Source organism: Gnatocerus cornutus, chromosome 5 (assembly GCF_029298725.1).
Source record: "Gnatocerus cornutus isolate USDA-ARS CGAHR chromosome 5, icGnaCorn1.1, whole genome shotgun sequence".
Classification (NCBI taxonomy): Eukaryota; Metazoa; Arthropoda; class Insecta; order Coleoptera; family Tenebrionidae; genus Gnatocerus; species Gnatocerus cornutus.
This window is the reverse complement of record NC_142237.1, coordinates 8,427,425-8,443,055: the sequence shown is the minus strand read 5'-3', so window position 1 is coordinate 8,443,055 and position 15,631 is coordinate 8,427,425. Positions and strand designations below refer to the sequence as shown.

The 15,631-nt window shown below is 41.7% G+C and overlaps 2 protein-coding genes and 1 non-coding gene across 12 annotated transcripts in view; 2 read left to right on the top strand and 1 right to left on the bottom strand.

Moving 5' to 3' along the window:
- LOC148174122 (FERM, ARHGEF and pleckstrin domain-containing protein 1-like) overlaps positions 1–2,488 on the bottom strand; it is a 33,574-nt gene extending 31,086 nt beyond the window's left edge. Inside the window, exon 1 of the mRNA XM_088037632.1 lies at positions 2,338–2,488. The gene's annotated coding sequence lies outside the window, so the exon portion shown is untranslated. The remainder of the gene's footprint in view (positions 1–2,337) is intronic.
- Positions 2,489–2,961: 473 nt separating this feature from the next.
- hyd (E3 ubiquitin-protein ligase hyd) lies at positions 2,962–15,609 on the top strand. 10 transcript variants are annotated; one of them, XM_088037397.1, is made up of 26 exons: positions 2,962–3,145; positions 3,452–3,652; positions 3,792–3,940; positions 4,240–4,606; positions 4,750–4,931; positions 4,980–5,161; positions 5,245–5,513; positions 5,826–6,139; positions 6,688–6,804; positions 6,855–7,105; positions 7,153–7,422; positions 7,473–7,752; positions 7,804–7,920; positions 8,048–8,411; positions 8,459–9,045; positions 9,097–10,107; positions 10,196–10,331; positions 10,471–10,715; positions 10,768–10,880; positions 10,937–11,093; positions 11,243–12,606; positions 12,839–13,458; positions 13,509–14,372; positions 14,421–14,568; positions 14,619–14,849; positions 14,900–15,609. In XM_088037397.1, exons 1-26 carry the CDS (start codon positions 3,084–3,086, stop codon positions 15,110–15,112), a joined length of 8,814 nt encoding a protein of 2,937 aa, XP_087893523.1. In that variant the 5' UTR covers positions 2,962–3,083; the 3' UTR covers positions 15,113–15,609. The 10 variants fall into 10 exon arrangements, with proteins under 10 accessions (XP_087893523.1, XP_087893518.1, XP_087893524.1 ...); XM_088037392.1 differs by having other exon boundaries at positions 10,937–11,135; XM_088037398.1 differs by having other exon boundaries at positions 3,774–3,940; positions 4,762–4,931; positions 8,150–8,411; positions 10,937–11,135.
- Positions 12,645–12,774, top strand: LOC148174121 (small Cajal body-specific RNA 8). The gene has a single exon (XR_015770216.1).
- Positions 15,610–15,631: the final 22 nt, after the last annotated feature.

Here is a 15,631-nt window from a genome sequence, read left to right as displayed (position 1 = left end):
TAATTCTTCAGTGAGAAGCGAGAAAATGTCTGCATTATTGTATGAATTGATTACAAGTTCATTTGCCAAGTTGCAAATTAAATTTGCAACATAGTAATCAATATCAATGAAATTCATGCTTCCTTAGCAACTTCGACGATGCAACCTTGCGACTTGGCCTATAATTCATCAAATGGTCACAACTGCTGTGCAGGGCGATATTTTTCTTACAACTGTTTTATGTGTTTCTTTTCAGCTATTCTGGCAGGACTTTTCTTAGTTTGAAAGGACTTTTTAAATTTAGATCTTTACATGGATTTCTCGATGATTTAACTGGTTGGCAACTTCTTATTTATTTTGTATTGACCTTTTTACATGAACGGAAATATCTTATTTCGACTTAAAAATGTAAATAAACATCTGCAAACGTTCTGCTGACTAGGCAATTGACCAAACTATAAAAAAGGCAAAATCTAAGAAAGCTGAGGTAGCTCTTCCTGTTCTAATCAAGCGTAAAATTTCTCTGCGATTAGCTTCACTCTGCTTTGACAAAGTTCCTTTACAGAAAGTACCGCTAAAAAATAAGTTTTATTTTATGTTTATTTACGTCGTAATGGCGCTTCGGCCAAGCAGACTCTCGAGCTTTTGCGAGCTTGGTGGGGCTGTATATTTTATAAATTTTGCATCTTTAGCCTCTGAAAATAGAATTTCTAGCTGCTTTAAAAGAATATAAACTGCATTTTATGTGATTGTAAGTGCAGAATTTTACGATTCACTGACACACCCTGTATATTTTAAAAATTAAAACAGTAGGTTGTCTGGTTTATATTGCTTGTGGCGTCTCGTTCATATAACAATTCTAAACAGGTAGAGGGTTGGGAGCAATTTTCAGTAAACTTGGCTTGTTTTCATTTCGCTTTGAACACTAATCTATAGAACATAAACCATACAACTGTCTTTACATGTCAGTTGCAGTGCGACTAAATAAATCCCATCAGATTTAGAAAGATGATGTCCAAAATCATCACTCGAAACTGTTATCAATACACAGCTTGTTATGAACAGACTGTATAGGAATGAGTGGATAATACATATCCTTGAAAAGTGACTGTAGATTCAAACTTTTGGCGCCGAAAAAAAATCGTAGGTCGTAGATAGAACATATTTAAGTTGTCAAAGACCTGTCGATCAAATTTCATGATCATACTATTCATGATTATTAATCATGGTTAATTAAGTTGATTAATGAAATCAGTTACTAACGCTAGGTGCTTTTTCACTAAATATATATGTAGATATTAACAACAATTCAATGAAGACAATTTTCTTTGTTTTCCTAATCATAGATGACTTGATACTAATAGCTACATCTAAAAAATGCTTTTTTCGAAATGTTTCTTCCCCATCGTTTCAAAAGCTTTTGCACAGGCTGAAACTCATCAGACTATAAAAAATAGAAAAACAATGGACTGCAAACCATTGTTCGAATTATTAAAAAATCTGGCAGAGGGTGGAAGGAATTTTATTGTTCTTCCATCATAAATTAAAACATTCAAATACGTTACTACTGGACTACTGAAACACTAATTATATCAGAATAAGTTGGTAAACGAACCGAAGAGCCTGCATTTCCAACGATTTGTGTTACAAATCTCCCATCAAACAGGAGCTCCCGCCTGTAAAAATCGCCACCATTAATTACAGGTTACATCGTTTCTGTCAAGTGCAATCGACTACTTCCTGGTTTATCGATTGCTAAACTTCTTCAAGTGGTAAAAAAAGAAAATATTATAAAACTGTATAAGCATCCCTGAAGTATCCCCGTTTGGCACTCGAGCATCTCCTGCATTCCCGGACTGGGTTAAACCGATACCATTTTCTTTGCTCCAGATAACAGAAAACGAGTAGCACGGAATTTCCTTAACATGTAATAAATTCTAATTATAATGTTCGTGTAAAATCTAAACAATTACCCAAATTTCATTGTTTACGTAAAACAACACCGAATAAAATGTATAAAATAATTTCCGTATTAATTACATTTTAGTCAAAGACTCTCCCTTAAGTCAGCACCACAAATTCCAATTAACCGAACCGCATTGCATTTTAAACAACTTGCATCACAATAATTACACGTCCTGAGACAAACCCACCACAGAGCTATTTTCAAGCATACGTCACATCAGGTGAGGCGTTCGTCTTACATGATAGAAAAAGATAAAAGATGGGGAGTACGTCGAATACGTAGAAAAATCTGTGCCGTAAAACCCACCCATGGTCATTGATCTCTGTTTTTCGGCGTGTTTTTGCATCTAGCAAGCTGGGAGTTGATAGAAAACGGTTAAGAAGATTACTTACATTCATATTACGGTTAAGGCTTGTATTCCGGTTAAATGCACAGATTGTTTATTACACTTACACACACTACCATCACCACGCCTGCCCAGGCTGTATTAAAACTTGCTTATGGAAATCTGCTCTGAACATAGAAACAGATAGAAACATAGAAAGAGATGAAAGAAGATGTCACGTGTCTTTGTCATGACAGATAAAGCGACATCTAGCGGAATTTTGGAAAAAAACTACGCGGAAAGTTTAAATTGGCGACAGGAAATTCACCTGTAGATAAGGAAATTAAATATAACATCTTGAAACTGCTTACAATCTGTATTTTATCAATGTTAGACTTACATTTCCGATAAAAATAGTTTTAGAACATCCAAGCAAAAAAATCCCTACAACTATTTTTACACTTTTCTTTTGTTTTTTTTTATTTAAAGTTACAAATAAAGATGAGAAAAGCTTTTATGAAAAATTTCTTTTAATTAGGAGTATCATTTGACGGAATTTTTGTTGCATTTTTTGGTGATAATCAGGAAGCGTTTGAATTTTCCGCTCAAGCTTCAAGTCGTGCAACTTCACTTTGGTGTGTTTGTCTGTCAAATCTGCCACCAACAGCGTTCCGCAACTAACTTTACATCATTCAAGGCAAAACCCGAAAACATGGCGAATGTTTCTCGGTTTGCTTGTGAAATGTGTTGATATTTCTGGTAGCTTTTTGATTAATTTTACAATTATAAAGTTGTGATAAGTGTTTTTAAGCGATGTCGTGTTTACAATACGTCGTTCATCCATTACCGGGGAATGAGGAGCAGTTTAACGATAGGTGAGGCAATCTGATCTTGCATTCCTTTCATTCTCGACTATTCCTCCATTTTCGATGCACAAGTATTGCATTTGTTAAAAATGGAGAACGAAATGGACGACACTCCCATGAAGTGATCGTAATGACCGACGCGTCGATTTTCCCGATCTAGAAACTGTGTGCTTTTCTTAATTAGGGGTCATGCCTGGAAATTTTCAGAGGAAATCGTCGCCGACGTTATCGAACGAAATTCGCAAAGAATCGTATATTGCATAAGATGTCTCAAACCGATGTTACACAACGTTTTCACGATTTTCTCGGTTTCAGATTAAAAGAAGTAGCTGATAGAATTAATAGACTTGGGCACAACACACATCCAGGTTTAGCGAGTCTAAGAAGTGGCATCAAGAAGATTTGTCTTGGGCCCACTTACATAGCCTTGCTTCTCGACGACGGCAAAGTTTGTCGTGTGTCTTACAATGTCCTATCAGACAGACTTGACTTAAGCAAAAATGACTCAACAAAAAAGTGAGTAATTAAATCATTTTTCTGCATTAGCACAGTGTAGTTTTTGCTCATTTGTGCGATTGCATATATTTAACACTGTGCAGTTCCATCATATTCACAATGTTTCATTTATACAACCAAGATCTTGGTTGTTGCGCAGTTCCGGCGGAGGTGCTACTGGTGGCTCTGGCAGTGGAGGAGCCGGAGGAAGCGGAAGCAGCAAACCCACGGGTAGTGGCAGACAAATGCCTAGGACAAGAGCTAGAATTATGAGGTCCAACACCGCCATCAGGGGCGGCAGCAACAGCGGTGAGTGGGTGGAGTAATGAAGGGAACACGTGGGGAGGTTTTTCAACATGCTTCCCTCTAATAACAGTCAGGGCAAACAACAAATATCGACCCGTCACTAATATAAAATTCTTCTTCATACGTATTTTACAACCCCAACCATTTGAATTTCCCGATTTATTCACGCATAAATAAATTTTAAAATCAAAAGCTTTGATATCTCAAAACAATACGAAATAGAACAAAAATGCAAAGACGTGGGCTTTGTCGTTTCGAGTTCCCTTGGGCATTAAATCATGTTCAGATTTGGTTAATTTCAGGCGGCCGTGGTGCTCCCGTTATCATAGGCACGAGCAGCTCGAGCAGCGGTCGTCCCATGGTAACAGTCCCAGCCCCTTACGTTCCCGAAGAATTGGTTTCTCAAGCCCAAGTGGTTTTACAAGGAAAGAGTCGTAATTTGATCATTCGCGAATTGCAACGAACCAATTTAGACGTGAATCTCGCTGTCAACAACCTATTATCACGTGACGACGAAGAAGGCGAAGAAGGAGACGATGCTGCCGATTCTTACGTCCCGGAAGATCTAATTTCCCTTCTTGATGGGGGTTTTCATACGGATCATTCTGTGATCATAGACGCCGATGCTATGTTTTCTGAAGACATGTTTGGATATTCGGGCATAAGAAAGTAAGAGTTTGGGTTTATCTGTCGCTTTTTAGTTTTGGTGCTTCTTAACACTTCTTCAAGCTAGTTGTGTTTTTGTTGCGATTTTCCTATTTTTTTTATATTTTGACTAACGTTTTGGGGATGTTTGACTTTGCTCAAACAAGCTTCCTTAACAGTCGCGGCAGTGGACGAAGTCGGTTGGCAGATAGAGATGCGCCTTCTGCGAATGGGTCCAACTCTGACAGAGACAGGGAGAACTTTTCGAGGTGGAGGGATCGACAGTATTTTGGACCTAGAAGATGGCTAGAAACGGCGTTGAGAGAGAGCCCGTACGAAAAAGACGCAGGTTTGTTTCCACTTAGCGAAAATACGCATCTACTTCCTTCAAACTTAGATCACAAAAAGAAAGACACCGCCTGCCCATTGTGGATTTCCGATGATTTGGAGTTCTGGCCAGACTCCGCTCCCAAGTTCGTTCAAATCGCGAGTCTCTATTCCGAACTGATTGCTTTGTCATCAAATGGACAAATTTTTCAGTGGCGCTGGAACGATTCTGAGCCTTACAGACATCCAGAGGTAAGTTTCTGGAACACGATACAAGAAATTCGTTTTTGTACTGTGTTTAACACTGAAGGACCAAACCGACTGTATATTTACAGAATCCTAATATCCACCATCCTAAAACGGTTCCGTTGAGTTTAATGAGTGAAAAAGTCGTTCAACTGTCTGCATGTTCCACACGTTGTTCTGTAGCTACAGAAAATGGAAAAGTTGCCACGTGGTTGGACGAATTACTGGCGCCGGCAGCATCGAAGTTGGAACATTCCGCACAAGCGTATTCTGAATTTCAAAGTGATAAAATAGTGGCTTTATATACGTGCCCACTGTATACTGTGGCTAGGTTAGACAGCGGAGCTCTATATTGGTGGTAAGTACATTATTAAAAACGTAAAATAGTGGCGAGGGCATAACGAACTTGCTGTATTTTCCGATACTTCTAATGTGAAAAAGAACACGCGGTGTAACGGTCTATATCTTCCGCCAATGCTCTCCAACATAACATGCAATAGCACTCATAAAAATTTCATGTCCACGCAGTTTTTATGTTGTTTTTTACGGTTCAATAATTACGTAATAACCCCACTGAATACGTGAAAATAAAATCAATAAATCCCTCATTTGTAGCCACAAAAAACACTGTAAAATTTGTGGAATTTAGATAATTGTACACTTTCTTTAGGGGTGTGCTGCCGTTTGCCCAGCGCAAAAGACTCTGGGAGAAATATCGAACTAAATGTCGCAAACAAAAGCCGTCGAGCAACCAGTCCGACATAGTAACAGGATCTCAGGTCTGCATGAAGAACAGCCCAATGTACCAAGCGGGCGCAATAGGCTTCACCATCGCCAATGGAGTACCAAAAGTTGGCCAGCTGCAAAATGCCGCATGGACATTGAGCGACACCTGCACCTTCAAAATAATCAACGTGCAAACTAACGGTACCTTGAGTTCCGAAAAAAGTAGAGACGCTAGTGCACCAGGCCCGAGTGGGTTATGTAAGTTGTTTTTGTCTTTACACGATTTTTTACAGTACAGTAAAGTCCGATTATCTATATGAATACAGAGTAGCATGACTTTTTGTGAGCAACTATCATACTCGAGCAAAGTTCACTTTTCATGTTTCTTTCTGTTGCAATTGTGTCAGCTGTTCTATAAAACACAATCTCTTCAGCAAATAGTGGCGCTGCTCAACGTCCAACGAAATCATTCCGAAGTGGTGCACCATCACTCGATAAGGACGCCGTCTTCAAACCTCTTATAGCACTTGGCAATGCTGGTAATCACCAAAACAGCTCTAAAATGTTTTGTTAACGTTGCGACGCTACATTTCCTAGTCTTTGGTCGCATGAAGTTGCTCCCAACGATCACGAAACGTAGTCACAGTCGCCGAACTGTCTCTAAACGGAGTTTACTGTATTTATGATGACAATTGCTAACCATTGATCTACCATGATTTTACGATTAGTCTTACTGATTGGTTTTTGTTGTCTTTATTACATTACAACATGTTTATACATTACTAATAAGTTGAAATCACTTTCAGCAAATTTATCGAATAAGCCTTCAAATAAAGAAAACGCTGATCGGTTAGACATGCCACCGCCACCATCACCCGCGTCTAGTACTTGCAGCGACACCGGAAGTATCACCAATAGTCACAGTATGATTTTGCTACTCGTAGTTTTATTCGTTTAAATCAATTTTTCGTAGAACGACAAAAGCGAATGACAGTTTCTGGTGGGGACGCCGGCTCCGAGCAAAGAAAAGACGAAGAAGAGTGGCTTTTAAGAAATGTTATATTCGTAGAAGACGTAAGGAGCGTTCCTGCAGGGCGTGTACTGAAAGTTGATGGAGCCTACGCGGCTGTTAGATTTCCAAGTGGACATTCCAGAGATAGAGACACGAAGGACGCCGAGGATATTTTCCAAGACTGTAGATTGATGCGCAAAGACGATCTTCAAGTATGTTAATCTCTCATTTGTCCACCGACATGTACAGCTTTTTATAGGTGATTAAGTCGTCTTCCAATTCGCGCGTTCCTGATTGTTTCCAAAAAACACCTCGTCGAATCCAAATTTCTGATAATGGAAACCAGATCTTGACCATTGCAGTGGACGGCCAGGGGATTCACGCGATCGTAAGGAATGGAACTAAATTAAGCTATGTCATTTACAACGTGAGTAGTGGACGGATAGAGCAAGATAATCCGTTCCCCAGTGATACTGCTTCGTTTATGGGGCTTTACCCCCAGATGATCAACTTGATTTGTGCCGGAGAGGTACGTTCACACTTTTTGTTTTATAAGGGAGACATAATAAGTTTTTTCAGAGTTCGGAAACGATTCTTATTTTGAGAGACGGTAACAGCACTATTTATCCATTGAGTAAAGATTGCGCTGATGCTATTCGCGATCCTCAGTGTCTTGACCTGCCACCTGTTAAATGTTTGACTGCCGGAACTTTCGGTTTAAGTGGAACTGGTCTAAACATGAAGAATCAAGTAGCAATTGTTGTTTTCGCGTTAGAACAACAATTGTTGATGCCTAAAATCCTGCGTTGTGACATTGATGGAGTCAGACAAGTACTTGCTCAACTCGATGGTGAATTAAGTAAGTGGTGTTAACTTCGCGTCCTCTTTTTCATTATTTTTCTCTTCTTAGAATCGAATACTTTCTCGGTTTCTAACATCTTAAGCGAGAGATGCGACGGTAACAGGAACATCTTCCACGCCGTCGTGAATATGTGCACGCCAACATCCAACAAGGACTCTGAAAATGGTAAGTTCTCCACGTGAGAGCACTTTTCGCTTGTTTACCTATCAGTCTGCCTTTGACGCACACATGTTACCGCATGCTTGACGTTACGTAAACCCGCTACCCTCTTAGTCTTTGGGACCATTTACAGAAACGTCAAAATGTTCTGCATCGAATGCAGGCTTGGAATGTATCAATATGATGCGTAGACCTGTCCGTTCCGAACGCACACTCAACAATTGTAACTCCGCAGATCAACACAGTTTCGTCCAAGAAGAACCGATTCCAACGCATAGTTGGCCTCCGGAATCCTTCGATGTAACCTCAGGGGATGAAGACAGCCTCATGGGATTGGGAAGCAGCGCCAACAAAAGCAACGGAAACAGCAATACTGCACCTGCGAATCTCATCGTGGACCCCATTGAACGACGATCTAATGCCATGCAAATCTTGCATGCGTTGTTGTACGATTCGGCTGCGTTGGAACCACATTTGATTGAGCTTCTTTGCGCAAAGTAAGCCACACATATTCACAATGATTCTTTTTACAGAGTTTTTGTAGGGACGCGCAAGGACAGACGCCATTTATGCTAGCAGTGTCATCTAGAAGTTACCCAGCTGCATTAGAAATTTTCGAACGCATCATTAAATTGGGAACAGCTCAAGAACGCGAAGAAATGATCTTTCCAAAAGGATCAAATCCTGATCACTCACCTCTACACGTCTTGTGCTGCAACGACACCTGCAGTTTTACCTGGACGGGGGCAGAACACATTAACCAAGACATTTTCGAATGTCGGACTTGTGGTTTAACGGGCACTCTGTGTTGCTGCACGGAGTGCGCTCGTGTGTGTCATAAAGGCCACGATTGTAAACTGAAGAGGACATCACCAACGGCATACTGTGACTGCTGGGAAAAGTGCAAATGTAAAGCGCTGATTATGGGAAATCAGACCGTGAGATACGAGCTTCTAACCCGTTTAGTAAAAGAAACAGATTTGGTTTGTCTCCCTAACTCAAGAGGTGAAAGCATCTTGTTGTTTTTGGTGCAAACTGTGGGGCGACAAAACCAGGAACAGCGACAATTTAGGCACACAAGGCCAAGGACCGCATCGGCAAATTCCAGAAATAAAACTCCATCGTCTGATAGTAAGATAAAGTCATATATAACCGACTGTTTTCATTACGTTTTTCTTGCAGTTGAGGCAGATATGCCCGAGCACGATTTGGAGCCACCGAGGTTTAGTCGTCGAGCTTTGGAATGTCTTCTGGGTGATTGGAAAGCTGTCCAGAGTATGATTATGTCAGGGACCAGAGATGTTTCCGAGACCCAATTCAACGACCAACCATATGTTTCAAAGCAGACAGGAACAGCGCTCCTAGACAAATTCTCGCTTTGCTTTTTGGTCAAATGCCAGATGGTCATCGACGTTCTTCTGGATACTTTAATCAGAGAAATGAAGAATGCCGAGCTTAAACAAGCTCAATACGCAACGATGGTATCGCGACGTTTCGTCAGATCCGTAGTACGCATCTTTGTCGTTTTCACCATTGAAATGGCGCCTAACTCCACCAAAAGACGAAGCATGAGTAACCAAAACCAACCGTTGACAAAGTGCAGGAAAATTTTCCAGGCTTTATCCAAACTGTCCATTGAAGAATTGTGTGAAAGCGCCGATGCCATAATGGCCCCTGTGCGATTAGGAGTTGCAAGACCAACAGCTCCATTCTCACTAGCTACTTCCGTTAATGACATTTTGAACGGATCTGAAGAGTTATTTTTGGTGGATCCATTGGCGCCATCAAGCTCGCGCTCAAGCGGTGGATCATCAAGCTCCATGCCACGCTTTCCATTCTTGGCAGAAGCTGTACGAAGAGCCGCGGCTAATGCCAGAGACCTTCTTAACAATGTGAACGACAGCGAAAGCATGGCGATTGATAACGACGATGATAATGCGTCAGAACATGAAGATGTCCCCGCCGATCGAGAATTGCCAATCACTGTTAGACAGTCGTCTCTTAATGAAAATGAAACTGTGGAAGCTGCACCATATCAACAAGAAAGTCGCGGCATTCAAGGTGAAGAAAGCGACCCCGAGTTGGATTTGCTGGCAGAAACAGAATCTGACAGTGATGATAACCACAGCAATCAAGACGCAGCCTCGGCGCAAAGATCAGTGCAGACTGGAGCTACCGCAGGATCTGATACAGGTAAGTTGAGTTGCGATTGGCAGGATGAGTGACAATGAGCGAAAGGTTGCATGCGTATGTATGTTTGCATTTCTGTGTAACTTATCAGGAGGTATGCTGCTGTTCCCGGAAGACGAAAGTGGCGAGTCGAGTCAGCAAGAGGAGGAAGAGAGCGAAGCAGGAGAGACCGACGAGCAGGACACGGAGGACTACACTCTCACCGACGAACAACTTGAAAGACGAAGGTAATTATTTTAGAATTTTATATTTAATTAACGTGTGATGGAAAAATTCCGTTACTTTTAATTTTCAATTACTCTATATTGGTTCTTATTCAGTGTTGTGTTTGTGTATTCTCATTACTCTGATTATTGTCTATGAAAGAAGCCGTTACAGCAATACGACCGGCCATGGACAACGGAGCAATTTGGCCCCGCAGAATATGCAATGGGCTATTCGATCCCGTGAAGCAAGCAGATCAGCAGGGGTCCGATTGGCCAACGGTTCTAATTTAGTTTTTATTGACCCCAGTTCGTTAAGACGGTCCACGACGGGAAGCACGGCCGTTGCAGCTAGTTCTGAACCGGTTGCTATGTCCACGTCGGCTAGTTCTTTGGCTAGAGCTTTCGGTAAATTCGCATTTTTGTTATTTTTAACATCGACTAATCGTTTTGGTTTTAGGCGCCATCATTCGACAAATTACCGACTTATTGGCGTCTCTACCAGACCTGAATCAAGCATTGTCCAGCGTTGCCCACATGGAAGTGTCTCAGGACGACATTTACAATATCCAGGTAATAAATAAAAAAAAATGGAGAAGAATGATTTAATATAATTTTATTTTTGAAAGATTTACTTGGAATTCCGCCTCAAACCGACGTGGGACTGGTTACTGACAGTAATGGACGCCACAGAAGCTCAGTTAAAATTCGGTGCTTCTCTGACGAATTCGTTGGATCCGTCAAGTCCAGGACACCCCCTCAATGCCGGAATAAGCGCAGGAGGAGGTGGGCAACATGATCAACCTTCACGACGCTTGGCTTCCTTAGGTTCTTTGGCTTATTGTACTTTCAGTTTAATATTGCATGCTTTTTTAACGCTCCTCGCTTACTAACCATCTATTCTACAGGAACTGTTCTTAATGTTAACTTTTCAGTTACAGCAAACAATTCGAGCAGTTTACGATCAAGCGGGCATCGTGGTCACACCATCTCCGGCAGTTCCGGTACCAGATTAGTCGGCTTCACCACAAATGTCGTCGAAAGTAGCCGTACTCGTCCTGAACGTGACGGAATTGACGCTCATGCTGCAAGACGCGAGTTTCTTTCTTACTGTTTGTCATTGATGCGCGCTCATAATAACGAACATTTGGATTCTTTGCCCATTTTGGATGTCTCGGCTTTGAAACACGTGGCATATGTGTTCGACGCGCTGATTTATTACATGAGATCTGGTTCGTCTGATAGAAGCGATAGCGATTTGAGACGCGATGGCTTTTCTTTACCGCTATGGAATGACCAAGACGAGAACGAAAATGAAGAACCTGAAGAAGACATCGCTGTGGCGATGGAAACTGAATCCTTGGAAGATCAAGATGTTTCTAACTTGGCGACGATTTCGAGCGCTTTGAACTCGTCTAGTTTGCAAGGAGGCTCTGGGAAAGGAAGAAAACATTCATTTTTTCAACGGTCGGAATCAACTTTGTGTTTGGGATGTCCTCCACCAGATCCGTTTGAAACGCCGATGTCAGAGGCGCTTCCGCTTGCTGACCAACCACATTTATTGCAACCGAACGCAAGACGGGAGGATTTGTTTGGTATTCCGAAACAACCAATCACGTTGGCTTCAACAGGTGCCTCTAATAATCCTTTGGAATCCCTACCAACGAAGCTCAGTCTGTCTACTCGAACCACAGACTTCGCTATGTGCCAACCAGCCAGAGCTAATCACCCCATTTCACACTCTTTGAATGTCATGGGTCCTAGTCCGTTGATTTATCCTCAGAATTACAATCCAGACGTTGATCCTTCAGACTCACGAAGCGCTCGTGAAGTTCACGTTCAAACTGAAACAGCAGCCGCTGAACCGACACCTGGAACTAGTTCGGAAGATACCACCAAAACTCGTAACTTGCAGACTTTGGAAAGTCTATTGGCGGCTGTAAAAAACGAAATCGGAGAGAGTAATAAAGAAGCAAATACACCTCAAGATCTACCGCATCCACCGCCAGAAACAAACGAACAACAATTGACGTCTTTTGTATCGCCGAATTTGTTAGTTGCGTTCGGATTAGAACAAGAGATGCAGGTTTCAAGACCTCAGATCATCGTGTCTCCGAGAAAAACTTCTGGAATGGAAACACAGTATCAGGAACAGATGACTGAAGTACCGGTGCCAAATGAAGTACAAGATGTAAATGGGCAGAGTTCCGTGGCGCCACAATCCGGGACTTCTACGCCTTCTACGAGCTCGTCCAGGAGTCCAGGAAAGAGTGTTATTGTCCGAGCAGGATCGTCTCTGGTGAGTAAACTTTTTTTGTTGAAATCCTCACGCTTTTGAGGATCTTAAGATACGTACGTTTGCGTCAAGGATGGCTCACGTATCACATTAAGATCCTAGAGCGATATGCTTTCTGATGACTTCGGTTTGTCGAGCTTTGAACCGAGGACAGATACGGAGCACACATTATTCTCTTCATATAATAAGAAAGAAAAAAATGAGATTCGCTTTTTAAAATTGTTTTTAATTACAGGGCACTTCTCAAAAATCGAACGATACAAATGTGATGATGACCGTTGACTCCCAGCAGCCAGAAACTCTAGAAAACCAAGAAATTTCTGCCAATGTGACGGTGGTAACGACGCCCAGCGTCAGTACAGAAATTCCAAGACCCACTATTGGTCAGTCGGTTTCACACGATCTTCTCTTGGGTCGCTGGAGACTTTCCCTCGATCTCTTTGGACGTGTTTTTATGGAAGACGTCGGGTTAGAACCTGGATCTATAGTTTCTGAATTAGGCGGGTTTCCTGTTAAAGAAGCCAAGTTTAGGCGAGATATGGAGAAGCTACGTAATAATCAACAAAAAGACTTAACTTTGTCAAAGATGGAACGAGATCGCACTCAACTGCTCTTGATGACATTCAAAGAACTAAACACTCAGTACAACAACTATAATAGACGTAATTCATCATCACCTCCTCTGGCTGTAAATAGAGTGAAAGTAACGTTCAAAGACGAACCTGGTGAAGGTTCTGGAGTAGCTCGAAGTTTTTACACGGCGATTGCTGAAGCCATTCTCTCCAACGAGAAGTTGCCGAACTTGGAGTCAGCTCAAGTTGATAACAAATATTCGCAATATAGCGTATTACAAAGGTAATGGTATCAAATTTCTGCAAAATGTGTGTTTAAAGTTTTTATTTTAGGTTGCGACGGGACAGAGACGTCCTTAGAAGAACTGTACCAATGAGGGGAATAACTCGATCTCGTGAACACCGCCGCACTATGAACGTAGACGCCCGACCTTTCGTCCCCAGTGACAGTTTTCACTCTGACGCCCCGTCAATGCCTGACCTTTCAACATCCGCAGGTAATCCTTCAAGCAGCGGCGGTGGAAATCAATCGGGCTCAAGTCGTAACGAGCAACTATCAGCCCACCAACAACAACTCGGTGACCGTCTCTACCCCAAAGTGTACAATCTCCACCCGAATTTCGCCGGACGGATCACCGGAATGCTCTTGGAGCTCTCACCAGCTCAACTTCTCCTTCTTCTAGCATCTGAAGACTCTCTGCGGGCCAAAGTTGAGGAAGCCGTCGAAATGATCCTGGCACATTTACATTCCCAGCAAGAATTAACATCGGAGGCTCTTCTAGAATTGGACGTGTTCACTTTAACCGATCGGAGTTCGTCGCGTAAAAGCGCGGGTCGAGCGGGAAATGCTGAGAATTCCGTAGAAGACAGCGTACAAGATGAGGAAGACAACGCGCCGTTATTCTATTGTCCGGGGAAAAGAGGATTTTACGCGCCAAGGCAGGGCAAAGCTAGTTTCGAAAGGTTAAATGCGTTTAGAAACGTAGGCCGATTGCTCGGGTTGTGTCTTTTGCAGAACGAACTGTGTCCAATTTTCTTAACTAGACATGTGTTAAAGTCGATTCTCGGTAGACAAATCAAGTTCCACGATCTGGCGTTTTTCGATCCTGTAGTGTACGAATCGTTAAGACAGTTGGTAGTTGACGCGGAAACAAAGGATTGCAACAACTTATTCACCACGCTCGATTTGAACTTCACGTGAGTTTAACTTGCTGATTAAACTTGTTCTAAACTTCCTGTTCGCAGAATCGATTTGAGCCCGGAGGAAGGTGGTGGTACCGTCGAATTGATGCCTGGTGGAAAAGACATTGAAGTTACTTCCAACAATGTCTACGATTATGTACGCAAATATGCCAAATATAGAATGATCAAAGTGCAAGAAAAGGCAATTGATGTACGTAAAAAATCGCGAAGTAACAATCAAACTTATTGACACGTTTACAGAGCATCCGTACTGGAGTCTTGGACGTGCTGCCCGAGGGCTCCCTTGATAGCCTCACTGCCGAAGATCTTAGGCTGTTGTTAAATGGCGTCGGCGACATTAACGTGGCAGTTCTCATCTCGTACACGTCGTTCAATGACGAGTCGGGCGAGAACAGCGAGCGTTTGGTCAAATTCAAAAGATGGTTGTGGTCGATCGTGGAGAAAATGACGCATTTGGAGCGACAGGACTTGGTAAGATCAGTTTTTTGTTTGTAATTTCGTCCAACTTTAATCGTCATTAGGTGTACTTTTGGACCGGTTCTCCGGCGCTGCCAGCGAGCGAAGATGGATTCCAACCCATGCCCTCCGTAACCATTAGACCCGCCGACGACGCACATTTACCGACGGCAAACACATGTATATCACGTTTATATATTCCACTTTACAGTAGTCGCGCAGTCCTGAGGCAAAAATTGTTACTTGCCATTAAAACAAAGAATTTCGGTTTTGTGTGATCGTGGATTCATGGTATTTGTTTCTTTCAATTTTGATTAAGAATTTCAGTTTAATAAAATGTGTTTTTTAAGTTGTTTACATTATTGTGAATCATAAATTGTGATGACCATAACTTATTCGAATAAGAAAGTGATAATCTTGTATATAATCTCATTTTCATGTTTGAACTCTTCGACACGACGTGTATTTGTGTCTCTAAACTTACTACACACTTCATGCTCAAGGGTTTGATTTCACTTCAGAAATCCACTAGTCTTCATGCTTTTTATGGGTTATTTTAGACTTTTTGCACCCTTTATTTGTTGTGCCAATCCTATTGAGGTGCATTCATGTTGTTAGTATTATGTAGATAATGTTAAGCCTAATTTATATCGTTTCTAAGTTGATATAAACCCATAGGTTACGTTTTATCCAAGTGTCGTCATTTGTTCTTTTTTAATTTCATAATTTGAAATTAGCTTCTGTATTAGCATTGAAATAAAGGCAGTTATGTAAGGATTGGGATTTCATTTCAAACA

Coding starts and splice junctions, on each gene's coding strand:
- hyd (XM_088037389.1), top strand. CDS start 3,084: ATGTCGTGTTTACAATACGTCGTTCATCCATTACCGGGGAATGAGGAG. Junction 5,514..5,825: donor AGCGGAGCTCTATATTGGTG/GTAAGTACATTA, acceptor CACTTTCTTTAG/GGGTGTGCTGCCGTTTGCCC. Junction 7,921..8,047: donor CAACAAGGACTCTGAAAATG/GTAAGTTCTCCA, acceptor GACCATTTACAG/AAACGTCAAAATGTTCTGCA.